At 36.2% G+C, this 23,009-nt stretch overlaps 1 protein-coding gene across 5 annotated transcripts in view; it reads left to right on the top strand.

The window, feature by feature from the left end:
* Grik2 (glutamate ionotropic receptor kainate type subunit 2) overlaps positions 1 to 23,009 on the top strand; it is a 676,604-nt gene that overhangs the window by 482,609 nt on the left and 170,986 nt on the right. For 4 of the 5 annotated variants that reach the window (XM_021173658.2, XM_029482440.1, XM_021173659.2 and 1 more), the window contains exon 12: positions 17,354 to 17,577. In XM_021173658.2, the coding sequence (XP_021029317.1) occupies positions 17,354 to 17,577 (224 nt within the window). The remainder of the gene's footprint in view (positions 1 to 17,353; positions 17,578 to 23,009) is intronic. The other variant, XM_029482442.1, reaches the window with a different exon arrangement.

Below are 23,009 nucleotides of genomic sequence, written 5' to 3'. Positions count from 1 at the left end.
CTTGGTTTCTGTTAGTAAGATTATTACGTTTACCTTTCGCCATCTGGTAATCTCTGGGGTTAGTTGTTATCGTTGTCACTGTTTAAAGATTGGAGCAGACCATGTGTTCCACTCACCCGAAGTCTCAAAATTCTGTGGTGGGTGTCGTGGGTAGCTGGTGGGTGTCAGCTGACCCTGTGCTCTAGCTACTTTGGTGCTGGTCAGACTGGATGAGGCTTGTGGCCCTACTCAGGCCGGATTTCTGCCTCCCCAACCAAAGCAGTCTCAGGTCCCACGTGATTGGACTGGATCAGAAGCTGTGTCCCACTCACCAGAAGTCTCAAGATCCTGTGGCAGGTGGGACAACATTTCAAATGTAAATAAAGAAAATATCAAAAAACAAAACAAATAAATACAAAAAATAAATACAGCACAAAATTTGGATTTACATCTATTTTTTTTCTCTTTAGGATCTCTAATTTGACACAAATCTTAACATATTTTCTTGAGTAACCCAGGCAGGTTCCATAATTTGCTTTTGTTCCATCTCGTGAGTCTTTTAGCAGATTTTTAAGTCTTTCATCTCCACCAAAAGTAGTTCAGATGCAGAGCATTTAAGACTGGCACCTATTTCCTGAATAATGAACTCTCTGTTCTTCTCTATTAAAGGTAACTGCAGAGTGTCATCTCCCATCCTTTCTATTTATTCCAATCCTCTTATGGAGCCCCCTAGCAAGTACTGATGTGATCTTCACGTGGCTTGGCAATTCTACTAAATCACCATACCATTCTTCTTTCTTAACTTTTTGTGAGCATGTTTCTTGGTAAACCAATGAAATAAGCATCAAACAGGGCCTACTTTATGTCCAAATTCATCAGTAAAGCTTCTCTTTTCTTAAATTTTGTTTCAACTTCTGGTATTTATGAGAGCCTTGCCTGGTGAAAACCAACTGTCAATGGTATTTATGAGCCAGTTTGTTGGACAATGATTTTCCTCAGAATACCTTGGATTATGCAGCACTTTTCTTTAAAATGGATGGGTTGTTACTTCGCTCAGTTTCCCCACAGAAAATCTGATTGACTCACAGCCTCATGAGCTAGGTTGTTAGATACATTAAATCTGCCCCAATTCATGTAGTTCAGATGCAGAGCATCCCTGCTTCTCTATTAAAGGTAAGTACAGATTGTCATCCCCCATCATTCTATTTATTCCCATCCTTTATGGAGCCTCCTAGTGAGTACCGATGTGCTTTGTATTCTCTTTCCCTTACACTCTATCAGCTGTAAGAAATTGAAGGTGAACACCTCCGTTTTATCACCTATGTTTTCTACTTTTCTGGCTAATTTTTTTATTCCTCCTTTAGGCAGCTTTATTTATTTTTTTTTCTATACAGAAAGCTCAGGCTACTTAGTGGGTCTAACTGATAAGAGTAGGGCCATGAAACCAATGCTATAGTCAGCATACGATCCTGCCACACAGTGACTAATTTTCAGAAGTTGTCTATATTTCTTCATCATCTGTCTTTTGGACCATGTCCTCATAATCATGTGGCAAAACTTATTAATCAAGCATATTTGTCACTCTATACTTCATAGAATGAGATTGAAAAACTGAGACTCTTCTCTTGAGTACTACACATTCAGGCAAAGGGTCTTAGTAGCATGTCTCTTTACCCAGAATAGGGATAATGCAATATACAATATAGCAAATTTATATGCACTTCCATAACACATAGAGAAATGATATTATCTCTTTGTATATTCTAACATTGACCAGTAATTTAATGACTAATTTCTATGTGTTTTTTTTCTCTTTTATATTTGCATTCAACATATGCATTTGAATGATAAAGCAATTCTGTCTTCATATTGAGTTGTTCTCAGCATGAATGAATGATTTGTGGAGGTAATTTATAAAATAGGTTAACTGGTTAGATTTAGTTACTCTACCCATATATGTAAATATAATGTCACCTACCAAAAAATACAGTTTATTTAAAAACATAAAGATGTTCACTACTATAAAGCATCTTTATGTAGTTACTTTATAGATAATAAAAGCTGGCATTTCATTGATACAGAGGCAAGGTATCAAAGTGAACTGGTACAAAAATAAGTGTAGCTTGTTTTCTACTGCAACAAGAGAAACAAACTAGAAAATCTTGAGGTTCACTTCTTTTTATTTGTAACTTCTATTTGTTAAATTATCTTTTTCTTACTTTAATAGTGTTGCTATCTTTCTTATTCAAAATTTACTTCCTTCTCTTCTTTGTCTTTCCTACATAAAAACTTTCTTTGCCCAACCTTTGAATTTTCTCAGATTGTGAGTTATAACTTGTAGGCCTTGCCTTGATGTATCTACTACTCGTTTTGAATGGATGCATGAATGAGTGGCTGAGTGAGTGAATGACAATGGATTCTAGTATGAATTCCTTGCTGGTTTCCTAGATGTGTGGAATGACTATGTCCTAGGAGTAGGCTACAACTGTGTGTAGCTTGTTTCTATTGTTGAGTCTGCCCCATAAGAATGAATACATTTTCCAGGTTCTTAAGATTAATTTTCCTTTCTTAGAACAAGAAATAATAGTGGGTTTGTCTGAGGATTAAATGTGGTAATTCATATGAAGTTCTTAATATAATACGTGAGGTACATAACATAATTAAAGAGCATTGCAATGATTATTCTAAAGCTGGTCTTTCACTGATTTGCTAACATAAAATATGACCATAATTAAACAGAGGAAATATTCCTTAGCCCTCACATCCATGAGCACATGAAAGCTTTGAGAATAATATTGTTAACAAACAATACTTTCAAGGAGTTAATTGCAATTTTTTGGTGTTCTCTAAAAAGAAAATGTTTACCTCAGAAACATCTTCATGCTTATCAAATTAAAAGGAGTGCAGAAATATAGCTGTTTAACATCGAAACCAGTGTGATATTAAACTATTAGGACACCTTGCAATGCATTAGAATATTATGATGACTTCCTGCAATGTCTGTTTGCTTCTTATTCTTCTTGCATACATTTCAACATGACCTTGATGTTTATGCTCTCTTTTTTCCCCTCCCAGTCCTTACCCAGTACCTCCCAACCAAATCCACTCCTCCACCATTTCCCTTCAGAAAAAAACAGGCTTCCCAGCAATATTGTCTCGAACTGCTGTAAAATAAGGTGGAAAGCAAATTCCTCAAAACTTGGTAGAAAAGGTTCTAACACTTTTTATTTATTCACAAACAGCAAAAGGCAAATAAATGTTGAAAGGGACCAGCACTCATTTACACACATTCTCCCCACTAACCATTCTGGTCTGGCAGGTGTAACCTGGCTTCTGGCAGCACACAGGTAAATGAGACTAAATATCCCTTGTCTTTGGATCCTCTGGAGATGAGCCTTGGCAGTGCAGGCTTTGTTGTCTGAGCAGAGGATGTCAGCACACAGTGGTACCCATGCAGATTATTTCTCTGCACGATGTTGTCTCCGCTGGGCCAACGGTTATTGAGCAATTTTTGTCATGCTAGATCGGAATTTTTAAGCTACATTCAGCCAATTACAACTAGAGATTTCCACACATTACTTCATGTGCTTCTTTATCTTTTGCATACACACGAGGTCTCTGTGGCCTGGTTTTCATAGTTATCTAGGGCCACAGGCACGGTCCATGGGTTGCTGCACTGCAGATTCCTGCAGTGGGCATGAGTTGTTCTTTATCACTTGTGTCCACAGTCCAAGGCTTGGTTTTCATGGTTCTCTGTGGCCACAGAAAGTTCAGCTACTGGGAGTGCAGCTGCTGTGACCTCAGGGCTGAGACTGTGAGAAGCATCAGGAAAAATGCCCTCTGAGGCCATGTGTTCTTTACAAATATCAACCAAACTTGGCATATGAAGAAGAAATAAGACTAGGCACATGCCATCAAATTAAAGATGGAAAGGGCAACCTAGCAGGAGACAAATGGCACCCAAATCAGGAAGAGTCAGAGATAGCCCTTCTTCCCACAGTTAGGAGTCCAAAAAGATAGCCAAGCTACACAACCATAACATATTAGCACAGGGCCTAGATCAGAACCATAAAGCCTCCCTTATTTTTGGTTCAGTTTCCATAAGCCCCTATGAGTCCAAGTTAGTTAATTCTGTATGTTTTTCTTCTGGTGTCCTTGACACCTCTGGCTCCTACAGTTCTTTCTTTCCCTTTTCTGCAGGATTCTCCAAATTCTCCCCAATTTTTGGCTATAGGTCTCGGCATCTGTTTCCATCAGTAGAGGAAGACTCTCTGATGACAATTATGTGAGGCCTACCAGTATAGCAATGTATCATTAGGAAACATTTTATTTAATTTGTTTTTTCTTTTCTGATTACATTTGGTTCTATCCTAGGTTTCTCTGTCATCCAGCTTCTAGTTCATGACTGTCTTAGGGTTTCCATTGCTGTGAAGAGACATCACAGCCAAGTCAACTCTTATAAAAATTTTATCTTGGTGGACTTTTGTTTGATGCAGAAGAAGTGTCTTTCCCCATCTCTTTTAAATAAGTTTGGCTGAAAGATGATTTTGTTAGATATTAGATGGTTACAACAGCCTGTGTACTGGCTGGCTTTGTGTGTCAACTTGACACAGGCTGGAGTTATCACAGAGAAAGGAGCTTCAGTTGAGAAAATGCCTCCATGAAATCCAGCTATTGGGCCTTTTCTCAATTAATGATCAAGCAGGGAGGGCCCCTTGTGGGTGGTGCCATCCCTAGACTGTTAGTCTTGGGTTTTATAAGAGCAGGCTGAGCAAGCCAGGGGAATCAAGCCTGTATGAAATATCTCTCAAGCTCCTGCTTCCTGAGCTGTGTGAGTTCTAGTCCTGACTTCCTTGGGTGATGAACATCAGTATGGAAGTGTAAACTGAATAAACCTTTTTCTCCCCAACTTACTTCTTGGTCATGACATTTGTGCAGGAATAAAAACCCTGACTAAAACAGCCTGTTTCTTGTGTCCATTTGCTTGAAAAACATCTTCCCCCAGTCGGAACCAGCCCTGTGCCACCTTGGGCACAAACTTGGCAGACTGTCCACAGAGGACTCTCCACTCTGCAGGAACCCTTGCACGCCCAGGATCTTGGGATCACTGGTGAGTGGAACACAACATTTGTTCTGAAACAAACAGGAGTGGCTTATGTGAGCAGGAACAGGGATGCAGGAAACCTGCCCTACCAGCGGCTGGGATCTGTTTCAGTCTACGCTAACCCTGCTTCAGCTTGGACACAAACTCATCAGACTGTCCTGGAGGATTCTCCACACAGGCAGCCTAGCACACCCAGGATCTTAGAATCACTGAGGAGAATCAGCCTCCAGAGAGGGCTCTGACCCTGGGAACAAGGTGAGATCACAATCTTATATCCTGGGTCTCTCAGAGACCAGTCTGAGCAGGAGAGCACACTGGCCACAGAAGCAACAGAGCTTCTTGAACAGGGTCTCTTCACCCTTACTCCTCAGCCAGGAGGCAGATCTGAGCTCCAGACCTCTGTGCACCTTCCCTTCAATAGGAGAGCTTGCCTACAGAGAGTGCTCTGAACACTGGGACTCAGGAGAGAGTTGGATTCCCAAGAGTGCTGACAGAGGATAACAGAATCACAGGAGGAACAAGCTCCACCCAGAGACAGCTAGAATATCTAACACCAGAGGTTACCAGATGGTGAAAGGCAAACCTAAGAATCTTACTAACAGAAACCAACACCACTCAGAATCATCAGAACCCAGTATGCCCACCACAGCAAGTCCTGGATACTCCAACACACCCAAAAAGTAAGATTCAGATTTAAAATCATATCTCATGATGCTGACAGAGGATTTTTATGAAGGGCATTAATAACTCACTTAAAGAAATACAGTAGAACACTGTTAACAGGTAGAAGACCTTAAAGAGGAAGCACAAAAATTCCTCAAAAAGTTACAGGAAAACACTGCTAAACAGGTAGAAGTCCTTAAAGAAGAAATACAAGAAATCCCTTAAAGAATGACAGGAAAACACAAACAAACAGGTGATAGAATGCAAAACCATGCAAGATCTAAAAAGGGAAGTAGAAACAATAAAGAAAATTCAAAGGGAGACAACTCTGGAGATAGAAATCCTAGGAAAGAAATCAGGAACCATAGATGCAAGCATTAGCAACAGAATAAAAGAGATGGAAGAGAAAAATCTCAGGTTCAGAAGATTCCATAGAAAACATGGACAGAACAATCAAAGAAAATGCAAAATGCAAAATGATCCTAACTCAAAACATCCAGGAAATCCAAGACACAATGAGAAGACCAAACCCAAAGATTATAGGTATAGATGAGAATGAAGATTTTCAACTTAAATGGCCTGTAAATATCTTCAACAAAATTATAGAAGAAAACTTCCCTAACCTAAATAAAGAGATGCCCATGAACACACAAGAAGCCTAAAGAACTCCAAATAGACTGGAACAGAAAGGAAATTCCTCCCAACACATAATAATCAGAACAACAACTGCACTAAAGAAAGATAGAATATTAGAAGCAGTACAAGAAAAAGGTCAAGTAACATATAAAGGCAGACCTATTAGAATTATACCAGATTTCTCACCAGAGACTAAGAAAACCAGAAGATCCTGGACAGATGTTATACAGACCCTAAGAGAACACAAATGTCAGCCCATGCTACTATACCCATCAAAACTCTCAATTACTATAGATGGAGAAACCAAAGTATTCCATTACAACACCAAATTCACACAAATATTTCTATGAATCCAGCCCATCAAAGGATAATAAAGGGAAAACTACAACACAAGGAGAAAATTATGCCCCAGAAAAAGCAAGAAAGTAATCCTTCAACAAACCTAAATGTAGATATAACCCCAAGAACAGAATCCTAAATCTAACAACAAATATAAGAAGAAGTAACTATTACTTTTCATTAATATCTCTTAATATCAATGGACTCAATTCCCCAATAAAATGATATGGACTAACAGACTGGCTACATAAGTAGGACCCAACATTTTGCTGCATACAGGAAACACACTTCAGGGAAAAAGACAGACACTACCTCGGTAAAAGGCTGGAAAACAATTTTCCAAGCAAATGGTCCAAAGAAACAAGCTAGAATAGCCATTCTAATATCGAATAAAATCAACTTCCAAACCAAAGTTATCAAAAAAAGACAAGGAGGGGCACTTCATACTCATCAAAAGTAAAATCTTCCAAGATTAACTCTCAATTCTGAATATCAATGCTCCAAATGCAAGGGCAGCCACATTCATTAAGGAAACTCTAGTATAGTTCAAACCACACATTGCATGTCATACAAAAATAGTGGGAGACTTCAACACTTCACTCTCATCAATGGACAGATCCTGGAAACAGAAACTAAACAGAGACACATTGAAACTACCCGAAATTATGAAACAAATGGATTTAACAGATATCTACAGAACATTTTATCCTAAAACAAAAGGATATACCTTTTGTTATACCTTGGATATACCAAGGAAGGAATAAAGAAAGAAATTAAAGACTTTTTAGAGTTTAATGAAGAGAAGTCACAACATAACCAAACTTATGGGACACAATGAAAGCAATCCTAAGAGGAAAACTCATGGATCTGAGTGCTGCCAAAAAGAAACTAGAGAGAGCATATCATAGCAGCTTGACAGCATACCTATAAGTTCTAGAACAAAAGGAAGCAAATTCACCCAAGAGGAGTAGAATGGAGGAAATAATCAAACACAGGGCTGAAATTAACCAAGTGGAAACAAAGAGAACTATACAAAGAATCAACCTTACCAGCAGCTGGTTCTTTGAGAAAATCAATAATAAACTCTTATCCAGACTAACTGGAGGGCACAGGGAAGTATTCTAACTAACAAAGTCAGAAATGAAAAGGGAGATATAACAATAGAAGTGAAGAAATCTAAAATATCTTCAGATCCTTCTACAAACGTCTATACTCAACCAAACTGGAAAACCTGGATGAAATGAACAATTCCCTAGATAGATATCAGTTTCCAAAGTTAAACCAGGATCAGGTTAATGATTTAATAAGTCTCATTTCCCCTAAAAAATAGAAGTGGTCATTAATCATCTCCAAACCAAAAATAGCCCAGGACCTGATGGGTTTACTACAGAGTTCTATCAGACCTTCAAAGAGGACTTAATTCCAATTCTCCTCAAAATATTTCACAAAATAGAAACAGAAGGTACTCTACTCAATTCATTCTATGAAGCCACAATCACTCTGATACCTAAAACACATAAGGATTCAACAAAGAAAGAGAACTTCAGACCAAAAAAAAAAAAAAAAAAAAAAAAAAAAAAAAAAAAAAAAAAAAAAAAAAAAAAAAAAAAATACTCAGTAAAATCCTTGGCAACTGAATCCAAGAATACATCAAAAGGATCATTCATCATGATCAAGTAGGCTTCATCCCAGGAATGCAGAGATGGTTTAATATACGGAAATCTATCAACATAATGCACTATATACACAAACTCAAAGACAAAAACCACATGATCATCTGCTTAGATGCTGAGAGAGCATTTGACAAAATCCAACACCCATTCATGATAAAAGTCTTGGAAAGATCAGGAATTCAAGACCCATACCTAAACATAATAAAAGTAATATATAGCAATCCAGTAGCCAGCAACAAACTATATGAAGAGAAACTTTTTGCAAACCTACTAAAATCTGGGATTAGATACAGCTGCCCACTTTCTCCCTACCTATTCAATATAGTGCTTGAAATCCTAGCCAGAGCAATTACACAACAAAAGGAGATCAAGGTGATGCAAATTGGAAAAGAAGTCAAAATATCACTACTTGCAGATGATATGGTAGTATATATAAGTGGCGCTAAAAATTCCACCAGAGAACTCCTACACCTGATAAACAGCTTCATTGAAGTAGCTGGATATAAAATTAACTCAAACAAATCAATGACCTTTCTCTACACAAAGGATAAACAGGCTGAGAAAGAAATTAGGGAAACAATACCCTTCACAATAATCACAAATAATATAAAATACCTTGGTATGACTCTAACTAAGGAAGTGAAAGATCTGTATGATAAGAACTTCAAGTCTCTGAAGAAAGAATTCAAAGAAGATCTCAGAAGATGGAAAGATCTCCCATGCTTATGGATTGGCAGGATCAATGTAGTAAAAATGGCTATGTTGCCAAAAGCAATCTACAGATTCAATACAATCCCCATCAAAATTCCAACTCAATTCTTCAACAATTTAGAAAAGGGCAATTACAAATTCTTCTGGAATAATGAAAACATAGGATAGCAAAATCTATTCTCAACAGTAAAAGAACCTCTGGTGGAAACACCATGCATGATTTCAAGCTGTACTACAGAGCAGTTGTGATAAAAATTGCATGGTACTGGTACATCTACAGACAGATGGGTCAATGGAATAGAATTGAAAACCTACAAATGAACCCACACACTTATGGTCACTTGATCTCTGACAAAGGAGCTAAAACCATCCAGTGGAAAAAAGACAGCATTTTCAACAAATGGTGCTGGCTCAACTGGTGGTCATCATGTAGAAGAATGTGATTTGATCCATTTTTATCTCCTTGTCTAAGTGGATCAAGGAATTCCACATAAAACCAGTGACAATAAAGCTTATAGAGTAGAAAGTGGGGAAAAAATATGGGCACAGGGGAAAATATCCTGAACAGAACAATGGCTGTTCAAGAATCAACAAATGAGACCTTATAAAATAGCAAAGCTTCTGTAAGGCAAAAAAACACTGTCAATAAGACAAAATGGCCACCAACAGATTGGGAAAAAATATCTTTCTGAATCCTAAACCCAGTAGAGGACTAATATCCAATATATACAAAGAACTCCAGAAAATAAAATAACCCCATTAAAAAATGGGATACAGAGCTAAACAAAGAATTGTCAACTGAGGAATACTGAATGTCTGAGAAGCACCTGAAGAAATGTTAAACATCCTTAATCATCAGGGAAATGCAAATCCAAACAACCCTGAGATTTCACCTCACACCAGTCAGCATGGCTAAGATCAAAAATTCAGTTGACAGCAGATGCTGGTGAGGTTCTAGAGAAAGAGGAACCCTCCTCCATTGCTGGTGGGATTGCAAGCAGATACAACCACTCTGGAATCAGTCTTGGTGGTTCCTCAGAAAATTTGACACAGCACTACTGGAGGGTCCAGCAATACCTCTCCTGGGTATATACCCAGAAGATATTCCAACTTGTAATAAGAATACATGCTTCACTATGTTCATAGCACCCTATTTATAATTAGCCAGAACCTAGAAAGAACCCAGATGTCCCTCAACAGAGGAAGGGTTACCGAAATATGGTACCTTTATATAATGGAGTACTTCTTGGCTATTAAAAACAAGAAATTTATGAAATTCTTAGGCAAATGGATGTATCTGGAGGATATCATCCTGAGTGAGGTAACCCAATCACAAAAGAACTCATATGATATGCACTCACTGATAAGTGGATATTAGCCCAGAAACTTAGAATACCCAAGATACAATTTGCAAAACACATGAAACTCAAGAAGAAGGAAGACCAAAGTTTGGATATTTCGTTCCTTCTTAGAACTGGGAACAAAATACCCATGGAGGGAGTTACAGAGACAAAGTTTCGAGCTGAGACAGAAGGAAGGACCATCCAGAGACTGCCCCACCTGGGGATCCATCCCAAAAACAGCCACCAAATGCAGACACTATTGCATATGCCAGCAAGATTTTGCTGACAGGACCTTGATAATAGCTGTCTCTTGTGAGGCTATGCCAGTGCCTAGCAAATACAGAAGTGGATGCTCACAGTCATCTATTGGATGGAACACAGGGCCCCCAATGGAGAAGCTAAGGAAAGTCAAGGAGCTGAAGGGCTCTGCAACCCTATAGAAGGAACAACAATATGAACTAATCAGTACCCTCCCGGAGCTCGTGTCTCTAGCTGCATATGTAGCAGAAGATGGCGGAGGAGGAGATGCCCTTGGTCTTGTGAAGATTATCTGCCCCAGTTCAGGGGAATGTCAGGGCCAGGATGCAGGAGTGAGTAGGTTGTGCCGCAGGGCACGGGGAGGGTATAGGGGAGTTTCTGGATAGCATTTGAAATGTAAATGAAGAAAATATCTAATTTAAAAAAAAAAAAAAACAGGAAAACGTTTTCCTGCTCTTAACTCTGAGGTAACATCTATCTTTAATCGCTAGGTGCTTTTAGTGGGTGCAGAAAAATGTACCCTGTTAGCCGGTGTCTATTTATTGGGAAAATGAGTTCTTTAACGTTGAGATGTATTAATGACAAATGATTGTGAATTTCTGATATTTTGATTTGGGGTTGGTGTTGATAGTGTGTGTGTGTGTGTGTGTGTGTGTGTGTTTGTGTGTGTGTGTGTGTGTGTGTGTATGCTTCACTTCTTTAGCTTTTCCTTTTGTGAGATTATGTATTTTCTATATTTTCATGAATGTAATTAGCCTCCTTGGGATGGAGTTTTCCTTGAAGTACTTTTTGTAGGGTTGTATTTATTATAGATATTTAAATTTGATTTCTTATGGGATATTTTGTTTTGTTAATCTATGGTGATTGAAAGTCTTGCTGGCTTTAGTAGTCTGGGCTGCCATCTGTGGTCTACAAGTCCAGGTCCTTCTGGCTTTTCATATCTCCTTTGAGAAATTTGGTGTAATTCTAATATTTCTGCCTTTATATATTACCTGACTGTTTTTTCTTGTAGTTATTAAAATTCTTCCTTTGTTGTGTATATTTAGTGTTTTACTTATGTTGTGTGGAAAACTTGCTTTCTGATCCAAACTATTTGGTGTTCTGTAAGCTTCTTGAACCTTTGTATGTTCACTTAAGGTTAAGAAAGTTTTCTTCAATGATTTTGTTTAAAATATTTTTTTTTAATTTGGTCTTTGAAATGGGATTATTCTCCTTTTTCTATTCCTATTATTCTTAGGTTTGATATTTTCATAGTGTCCCAGATTTCCTCCATGTTCTGTATTAGGAATTCTTAAAACTGAACATTTTTGACTGACATCAGTTTCTTTTATTGTATCTGCCATATTACTCTTTCATATAGTATTCTGTTGGTGATACTCTTATCTCTATTTCCTATTTACTCACCTAGATTTTCCATCTCTGTTATTTTCTCAGTTTGTATTTTTTCTGTTTATGTTTTCTGTTTGTTTACAGATTTTACAACATTTTCACAGTCTTAAACTCTTTTTTTTCTGGAAACATATTTTATTTCTTTTAATTAACTTTTATTTATTTACATCTCAAATCTTATCCTACCCTCCCAGTCCTCCCTTCCCAAAGTTCTTCACACTATTCCCCCTTCCCTTCTCCTGTGAGATGGTTCCCACTTCTGCAGCATTCCCCTTCTCTGGGGCATCAAGTCTACAGAATGAAGCACATACTTACTGTGACTAGATAAGACAGTCAGTCCTCTTCTTCATATGTACCAGGGGCCTCTCACCAGACCATGTATGCTCTTTGTTTGGTAGCTTAGTCTCTGGGAGCTCCCAGGGGTCCAGGTTAGTTGATAGTGTTAATCTTTCTATGGTATTGCCATCCCCTTCAGTTCCTTCAATTCTTCCCCTAACTCTTTCATAGATAATCAGAACCTCATTCTAATGGTTGGCTGGAATATCTGTATCCTTCTCAGTCAGCTGCTGGTTGAGACTCTCAGAGGACAGCCATGCTAGACTCCTGTCTGCAAGCACAACAATATATCAGTAATAGGGCCAATGTTTGGTACCCAAGTAAAGGATGGATCTCAAGCTGTGCCACAAATTGTTTGCTATTCCTTCTGTCTCTGTTCCTTTTTTGTCCCTGTATCTCTTCTAGACAGTAAGAATTTTGGGTCAAAAGATCTGAAGGTGTGTTGGTGTCACCTTCTTTCTCCTGGAGTTTGTACTCTTCAGTTTCTTTCTCCTCACTCTTAGGCATTTCAGCTAAGGTCACCCACATTACATTGTGAAAGCCTTTCACATCTTGGGTTTCTAGGACTTTCTAGAAGTTCCCTCCATCTCCTAACCCTGGAAGCTCTTATAACCATTCATTGCCATGGCTTTCTGGACTTCTCTCTTGTCTCCTGCCCTCTTTTGCTCTTCCTTCTTCCTTGTCCTACATAGGATTTCCCCTCCATTTTCTTCTTGTGATTATTTTCTCCCTTCTAAGTGGGATTGAAGCATCCTCACTTGGGCTTCTTATATAACTTCTTTGGGATTGTGGAGTGAATCATGGGTATTCTGTCATTTTTGGCTAATATCCACTTATCAGTAAGTACATAACATGCATTTCCTCTGGGGTCAGGATTATATCACTCAGGATAATATTTTCTAGTAACATCCATTTGCCTGAAAAATTCATGATGTCCTCATTTTTAATAGCTGAATAAAATCCCACTGTGTAAATGAACCATATTTTCTGCAGCCATTATTCAATTGAGGGACATCTGAATTGCTTTTGGTTCTGGGCTTTTATGAATATGGCTGCTAGAAGCATAGTGGGCCATTTGTTCTTTAGGGATAGTAGAACATCTATATGATATATGCCAAGGAACTGTATAGCTGGGTCTTCAGATAGTTCTATTTCCAGTTCTCTGAGCAACCTCCAAATTGATTTCCAGCATGGTTGTATCAATTTGCAATCTCCCCAGCAATGGAGGAATGTTTTCCTTTCTCCACATTCTTGCCAGCATGTGCTATCACTTCAATTTTTTATCATACCCATGCTGATGGGTGTAAGATGGAATCTCAGGGTTGTTTTGATTTACATCTCCCTGATGACTAAGGGTATTAAACTTTTTAAATTATTATTAATTGGAAATTTTGCAATCCCTTCAGCCCCCCCACAGTTCTTCATACCATTCCTCCTCAACCATGTCTCCAAGAGGATGCCTCCACCACTAGGCCTCCCCACTCCTAAGGGCCTCAAATCTCTGGAGGGTTAGACATATCTTCTCCCACTGAGGACAAAGTAGGCACTCCTCTGCTGAATATGTCAGGGGCCTCTGACAAGACTTAGTATGCTGTCTGGTTGTTAGCTCACTGTCTGAGAGATCTCATGGTTGCTGGTTAGTTGAAACTGCTGGTCTTCCTATGGGCTCTCCTTTCTCCTCAGCTTCTTCCAGCCTTTCCCTAATTCAAGTACAGGGGACCCAGATTTCAGTCCAATTGTTGAGAGTAAGTCTGTCTTACTCACCTGATTGTTGGGCCTCTCAGAGGATTGCCATATGAGGCTCCTGCCTGTAAGATCACAATATTATCAGTAATAGTGTCAAGCTGTAGAGCCTTCTCTTGAGATGGATGCAAAGTTGAATCAGTCAGTGGACTACCTTTCCCTCAGTCTCTTCACCATTTTTGTCCCTGCAGTTCTTTTAGACAGGGTCAGAGCTTTGATGGTGGGATAGCAACCCCATCCTTCCAATTGATGTTGTGTCTTTCTACTGAAGGTAGACTCTATGAATAATCTCTCCTCACTGTTGGGCATTTCATCTAAGGTTCCTTCTTTGAGTCCTGAGAGTCTCTCACCTCCCAGTTCTCTGGTACTTTCTAGAGGGTCCCTTCAGTTCACACCCGTGTGGGGCTGCATATTTGCATTCATTCTGCTGGCCCTCAGGGCTTCTCTCTTGTCTGCCACCTCCACACATATCTAATCATATTTCCCTATGCCCCTCCACCTCCCCTCTCTCCCAATGATTCCTTCTTTTCTCTGCCTCCAATGATTGTTTTCTTCTTCCTCCTAAGTAGGATTTAAACATTCTCAGTTGGGCTCTTCTGAATGTTAACCTTCTTGAGTTCTGTGGATTGTATCCTAGGTATTCTGTTCTTTTTTGGCTAATAGCCACTTATTAGTGAGTACATATCATGCATGCCATTTTGGGTCTGAGTTACTCAGGATGATATTTTCTAGTTTCATCAATTAGCCTGCAAAACTCATGATGACTTTTTGCTTGGAAAACTTTTTCCCAACCCTCTGCTCACAGGTAGTGCCTGTCTTTTTTGCTGAGGTGTGTTTCTTGCATGCAGCAAAATGCTGGATCCTCTTTATGTATCCAGTCTGTTACCTTGTATCTTTTTATTGAGGAATTTTGATGTTGAGAGATAATTAAGAAAAATAATTGTTATGTCCTGTTATTTTTTGTTGTTGGAGGTGATGATATGTGTTATTGATTCTCTTGGGTTTGCTGTGAAATGACTAATTTCTTGTGGTTTTGGGGGGTGTAGTTTACCCCCTTGTGTTGTATTTTTCATTCTAGTATCCTCTGTAGGGCTGAGTAAGAAGAAATATATTGCTTGGATTTGATTTTGTTGTAAATTTGTTTTTGTTTCTCTTTTTTGTTTACAGTTTTATTTACTTCCTTCATCTGTTCTGATCCCCCCCTTCCCTTGGCTTTCTTAAGAAAAAAATTCCCCCATTGTTTTTGTTTTCTTGAATCTCTTTAAGTAATTTATTCAATTCATCTTTAAGAGCCTCCATCATATTCATAACATTGGTTTTCATGTCTGTGTGTGTGTGTGTGTTTCTGTTTTTCTGTGTTTCAGCTGTGTTAGACTATGAAGGACATGACCTAGTAGGATAGCTGAGTTTTGGTGGTACTGCATTGCCCTGGCTATTGTTAATTGTGTTCTTTCCCTGATCAGTATACATGTGGGTTTGTGATAATTTAGGTTTAGTTTCCTAATTTCTGAGTAAACCTTAATTGGATGGATGTATTTTCCCTTGGCTTCTGTTTCCATTCAGGTCATCTAGCCAGAGTTGTCTGTGCTTCTGGTGATCAAATAGCTCTTATTCCTTAGGGTGTCTTTGCTGATGTTTTGGAGGACTGTATTACCTCTGAGGTTTGGGGTAGAGGCATGTCATCTCTGGTCTGAATTGTGCAACATCACTTGGCCTGTGTGGTTTAGGGTATTGTAGTCTCTGGTAAAGCAGAGTATTTCTGATATTCTGGGTACTTGTGTAGCCTCTGGGTTTCCAGGTACAAGCATGACTTCTGGTAGAGCAGAGGGCTGCTTGGCTCCAGTTATCTAACTGGCCTTTGATAACAGAATTGTGAGCTAGAATAATGAGCAATGGGAGAGAGTGCTGTTGGGGATCTGGGAGCAATCTGGAAAGTCATTTCATATCTGTGGTGGGGTTGTTGGCTTCTAGCCTTAGGTAGAGCAGTATGTTTCTGAAGAAGTCACTTCCATCAATGTTTAGAGCATCAATTCCCCCTGGATATGTGATTGTAAAATGGTGACTTAAAAGCATTGGTGTTTTAATATATTTAAAATACAATAGAAGTTTAACAACTTTTTGAAAATTTGAAATCTTATTTTGTCATGATATAAACTTTTAGAAGCCTGATTTTTTTCTAAATGATAAAGAGAAAGGGAATATATCTAGGTAGAAGAGGCAGAGGGGAGGACCTGGGAAGAATACACAGAGAAGAAACTATAATCTGAACATAGAATATGAAAAAAGTCTATTTTCAATAAAAGGAGATAATGTGGGAAAAGGCAAAAACAAAAAGAGAAAAGAAAAAAACTCATTTTCTAATGTGGTTTAGGCAGGGCTTTAGGGATTTTTATTAAATGATAATGATATAAAACAAATTAAAGGAATAGAAATAAAACTTTGGGGTAGTATGGAAAAATCATATTTAAATTACTTAAAGAATGTTTTAATCCTTTAAAGATTCCATGTTTAAGACAAACTCTTCTGTATTTTCTTAAAAATTATGATTTATTAATAAATTTTTATAGTGTCTGTAAGTGTGTGTATGCACACATGTACATGCACAAATTCATTTGAGCTCTGTGTATGATTGTTGGCAGTATGCACCTATGCACATAAAATTCAGAAGACTACTTGTGGGTGTCTGGTTTTTCTTACCATATGTGTTTCGGTGATGGAACTCAGGTTGTTAGGCATGGTAGCAAGTGTCTATACTTGCTGAGCCATTCTATTGGCTCAGAAAATGTTTCTTTGATTCTAGAGCTAAAGAATCTGATATAATTATTACTGAAGTTGCCATCCAATCAATATATGTAGGCAGATATAATAGATAAAAATGATTGTTAAGGTATACAGTTAAAAATAACTGTGTTTCAATAAGAAAATGTCATTTATTGTATATACAATGGTTTCATGTTTTTATTCCCAAAATTTTCTTTTCTTTTTCTAACTCATGAAGACTGACATAGAAATCAGGAATCAGATAGGAATGGGTAACTTCTTAAATAGTAAAGAATGTTGTTGATCTTACCATAATCATTACAGAAATTCTCATGTATGAAGTCTTTAATTATAAACATTTTACTGGTGACTTAGCAATATTTTGTTTCCTTTTTTCCTTTTTATGTTTCCCTCTACAGAAAGCTGACCTTGCAGTTGCTCCACTGGCTATTACCTATGTTCGTGAGAAGGTCATCGACTTTTCAAAGCCGTTTATGACACTTGGAATAAGTATTTTGTACCGCAAGCCCAATGGTACAAACCCAGGCGTCTTCTCCTTCCTGAATCCTCTCTCCCCTGATATCTGGATGTATATTCTGCTGGCTTACTTGGGTGTCAGTTGTGTGCTCTTTGTCATAGCCAGGTAACATGCTCACTTTTGTGATTTTTTTGGCAATTGTTACCTCTTTTTTCTAACTAATAATTGTCAAAAGTCACAATCTCCTTTCTTGTCTTTCTTTCTGCTGGGGTGCTGAAGACTACCAAACTTCTAAGAATCACATGAGTAGGCTGCCTTTTGGGGCAGAAAGCATGCTGGTTGTGTCAGTAAGCTGCAAATGTGGTAGGAAGTATTTTTCTCTTTTTAACCAAAATCTAAAAGGAGTCCAAATAGTTAAAACTTAGTTTTCTTCTTCTTTATTTGAGATGATAATTATGTTGCAAGATTCATACTTTTATGGCTGCCATAATGACACTGAAGTCCATTATATTTTTTGAGATAATATATTTTATGAAAAAAATAATTATAATTTTAGATGTAAACATCTATGTTGATTGAAATTTTCATAATCTATGACTATATGCATTTATGTGCCCCATAGTCAATGTTAAATAATAAATCGTATTTTTTCAGTTTTATTATTAAGACACTTTTGAAAATCATTGTCCTCTTTTGAAATTTTATGGTAAAGTCAATGCACTTTTCCTAGTAGTAGAGTTTACTAGTTTTTCATTTAGATAAACAATAAAATAAAGTGTGTATAACATATTTTATATATTTATCATTTTACTTAACTAGTTTAATGTTGAGATTTGACAACTTAAGACCACTATAATTTGCATTTATTTCTACTAAGCAGCCATACAGCAATCGAAATTGTATAGTAGAGCCTCTTAAAGGTTTTTACCTTTTGTAGGATTTTATTCTTCCTCAAAATTAGAATTTAGAGTTTGAAATATATAACCTTTTAGTTTCTGCTTTTCTGTGATCAATGAAAAAAAAATCAAGAAGATCATTTGTATTACCTTTGGACAAATATTTGTTCAGTTACTACAACAAGCCACTCTACTTCACAGGTATTCAGAAAATTGAGACCAGGTATTTGTAGAATTAGTGCAGCCCTATAACACTTTCCACCTAGAACACAGAACAACCATTCTTTTGTGTCTTCACATGAACCTCCTCTGTATAAATAAATCCTAGAATGACTATGTTCAGGTAAATTTTTAGAGTGAGCCCAAAATTCAAATCAGTTTGTATAAAATTTGTTCTTCTAGTATGGATGCAACCTGTGAAACACAAGTTCAGAGGAAATGCATTGGTTATAGCTTAATTGCTCTTCTAAATCAAGAAGTATAATATTTGTTTTGAACTTTAAAAATTACAAAATTTTCATTTTACTTTGGAGTTAAAATTATATAATGCAAAGATATACACTTAATCACTGTCATTATTACTGAAGATGTGGTATTTTTTTATATTTATGTATTCAGTGCATTCTTTAATATTCCATTAATATGGAAAGAAGAAAGAAACCTACTTAATGGTGGCATGGCATTAGCCTAGCATTTGCTAATCCTAGTGTGGAAAACAAATAATAATCAAACACAACTTATAGGATTATATCTTAGTTTTTCTTAATGTTGCTGTAGTAATCTACAGTGACCAAAACATTAAAAGAGAACGGGTTTATTTTAGCTCATATTAGAAGCCACAGACATCATTGGTAGGAAGTTGAATCAGCAGAGCATGAAGGAACCAATCACACTATGTCTGCAGATAGCAATAAAATCTTTGTGCAGCATAGTAAAGACTCTCTCTTTTATACAGTCTAGGAGATCAGGCCAGAAAAACTTTTGCATCTATACTTAGGGTGGGCCTTCCCACTTCTATTAATGTAAAAATATAATTCCCCATAGATGGACACATATATTTATAGATTTATACTTACATAATAAATATATTTATATACATCTATAAATATGTATATATTATTTATAGTATATTAAGAATTCAACCGTGTGGTACTTTCAAGAAAATATTTGGCTGGATGTATTCTTTCATTAAGCATATATATATATATATATATATATATATATGCTTTTAGTGATCTGATATATATATATAATATTCCTAAATTTATACTTTAAATTATATTCATAAAATGATATATATTAAACATAAAACATCAATTATAAATAGTAGTCAATAGACAAATTATTAGCAGTCTTCTAATACCTAGTTTATGTAGGCTATATTATTATATTAATAATATTAGTTTAATAAAAATTTTAAACTTGATAGAAATTGGTAACATTTATTCATTTATAGCTCAATTTTAAAGATTACAATTTTGTTATTCATTAAAATATTTTTCTTACATTTAATTTCAAAGAAACATACATACAAGTACTTCACAAATTTTCTAAGTACATTGAATGGTTACCAAGAAAACGATGTTTCAGATAACTTTGTGTTGTTTACTATGTCATATGGCCTTTATAAACACCTCAAATATTATTTGTAGCATAATGACACAATCAGCATCCTTCTCTGAATTACTAAGAACTTGTTTAGGCATAGGTGAAAGGCTGGGGTATTTCTTTCTAGACAATAACTGTCCCTGTTCCATATATCTTAGCATTTAATCTTGACAGACAGAAATAACTCTTGTCTGTGATAGGATTCACTTAGTTATACTATTTCTTAATCTTACCCATGTCTTTCTTTGTCATTTGCTTTAATTTAGTTATATTACTAGTGAGATATAGTTAGTCACATGCAAAGGCTGATCATGGCACCCACTCAAGATGTGTTTTTCACCTTGCTTCAAATATTTCCCACATTAAACAAATATAAACTGCTAACAATAAGTTATTTATAAAATGGGTTAAGTTCCCATTAAATGATATTACCATAAATAGCAGAAAAATTTTCTTTTAACCATAGATATCTCAAGGGCAACCAGAGATCCTGAAATTCTGTATCCAAATTTTGTTTTGGGATTTTTACAGTTTGTAGTATAGAGATGGATAATGGATATCAAAATCCAAATGAAGGAATAGTGATGTACACGTTTTCTTCCAACAGGATTGATGTCACTAAGCACTGGTCAGGACATGAACTGTAAACAACCTGAAAAGAAATAGCATTCGTACACCAACTTTTATAAGAATCATGATACACAACTACACTTTAGACTTCTTATCTGAACAAAACAATATGATCACCCACAGGAAAATACAAATAAAACCACATATTATTAACTGATTTGTTTCTTCAACAGAATACCAAACTAAAGAATATTTGATGTGTTGAAAATAGAAAATTTTACTTTCTAAATTAAAAACATTATATATTTTATGTCACTTACTTTTTATGATTTTTTAGAATATTATAATAATACCTGTTACATTATTGAGTAAAGTAGTGAAGAATTAACTCTTAATATCTCCTGAAGTTTTATAATTGCGATTACTTCTGGAAATGTCTTGCACTATACTTTAGTTCTAATTTAGCTTTTTATCACAAAAGTGTCAAGCTGTTGTCTCATGTGGAGTCCTTATAATTTAAAAACAAAACCGTCTTCCTCTTACAACTCTTTGGTTTTAAACACTATCTTTGATGGCTTACTGACTTCAGAAACCCATGTCCAAAATGCTCACACTAGCATCATTGATTTTAGTTCCTGAGCAGTATATTGTAGCTTTTATAAACCCATTGCAATTATAGGTGACATCTTATGGACACTGTTAACAATGGGATATTATGTACTTAGGAATGAATAACTGTATTTTAGTAGATGTTCAAAGTAACTGACTGTCAGAAGAACTGTTGCCACATTGAAGTGAAATGCCAATTTTGTTGTGTGCCTGTACCACCAAGTTTCCAACCTCTTACTCAGGACACCATTTAAATTTACCTTTCTTTAGCATTGCTTAGGTAAGGCTTTGCTATATATATTTTTTTAAATGTGATTTTTCAGAGAGATACATTTTATGGAAACATACTTGCTTTTTCCTTCCCATTTAGCAATCTTCCTAGAATGTTTTCAAAAATTGGTTTTTAGTAATTTGTTTTAATATGCCTCTTACACACATGAAAAGGATCATTAAAACTGATTATGTATTAAGATTTGTCTAATGGTCATCACAGATTTAATCGAAAGGCATGCTCAAACTACAGACTAAAATGGCTTTATACATCATGAGGATAAGACTACAGGGAAATTATTTCCTTATCTCAGTAGTCACTTGCTAATTCCATTAGAAAACAACACATCCTTTCAATCTCAACTTAGAAAATGGCTATTGTTATAAAGTAGATATTGTGACTTCGTTTGTTGTGTTAGTAGAACAAAGCCAATTGGGACTGAGTGAAATCACCTTTGATTAAAACTGTTACATAGGTATTTCAGACTACAGAGATCTTGACTGAAATCATAGGACTATGAGCAGGAGGTCAGTTCTAGTTCCTAAAGGTAATAATAAAAATGATTTTCAATTCTCAGTTTTATAATTTCAGGACATTAAAAAATATAAATTAGAAGAAAAATAAGTAATGCAAAGACAATTTTTAAGTAATCTTCTGTAATCAAATAATTGTTGCCATTTAGTTTTGAGGAATTTTTTTTATATCTTTTGCTAGTATTTACATGGCTAAAAAATTATATTCCAAATAAACTTAAATTATTTTTCTCCCTTTTACCCCTTCTATTTGCTTGTAATCCTTTGTGACAAACCCAAGGCCTTGCACGTGCAGGATAAATGATCAGTCACTAATGTACAGTCAGGCTCCCAAATTATTTTTTCTTACTGCTAAGACAAAAAAAAAATCAATGAATTAGAGGATAACTAATTGTCCAGTTTTCTAATGTTATATATATACCATTTACCTTTGATGTCTATTCTTGATGTAATAACACAACTGAGACCAGAGACTCCTGCAACAGGATAACTCTCATTTTTAGATCATTGTCCAGTATGCCCATTCTACATATATTATAACAAAACAGCTTCTGAGTTCTATGTGCAACCTGTAATGACTGGTTTCCATTAAGAAGATATATAATATCTAACTTAGCAAATCAAAGTTTTATACAATAAATATGTTATTTTTAATGTATTGAAGTTTCATGCGTATTAAGTTATAATATTGAAAAATTTAGTATTTGCAGTATAGTATAGCCTTGACAGTTGCCACTATATATTCTTATCTGCTACCAGTTAATTTAGGCTAAGCTGTTAGCAAACCAAGAACAATAATACACAAGGTTTGTTTCCAAACCCTTTTATCTCTCCTATTCATTCTACTCCATTCTGCTCCCTTCCATTTCAGTTCCTTTATTCTATTCCATTCCGTTCTGTTCAGTTCTGTCCCACTCAGACCCACCTCTATTCCTGTTCTACTCTGTGTAATTCTATTCATTTCTCTCTTTAGACTTTGAGAAAGAAACCCTATTATAAGTTTATTAAGGAGTTCCAATTAGCTAAGGAAAATGAAGCATAGTTTCCACAAATCATATATTTATTCCTGGATGTTTCTTAGTTTCCAAGGAGCTCCATTTCCTCAGCTGA

This window comes from Mus caroli, chromosome 10 (genome assembly GCF_900094665.2).
Source record: "Mus caroli chromosome 10, CAROLI_EIJ_v1.1, whole genome shotgun sequence".
NCBI classification, from domain to species: Eukaryota; Metazoa; Chordata; class Mammalia; order Rodentia; family Muridae; genus Mus; species Mus caroli.
The sequence above is the reverse complement of the archived record's forward strand: the minus strand, read 5'-3'. Positions and strand labels throughout refer to the sequence as shown.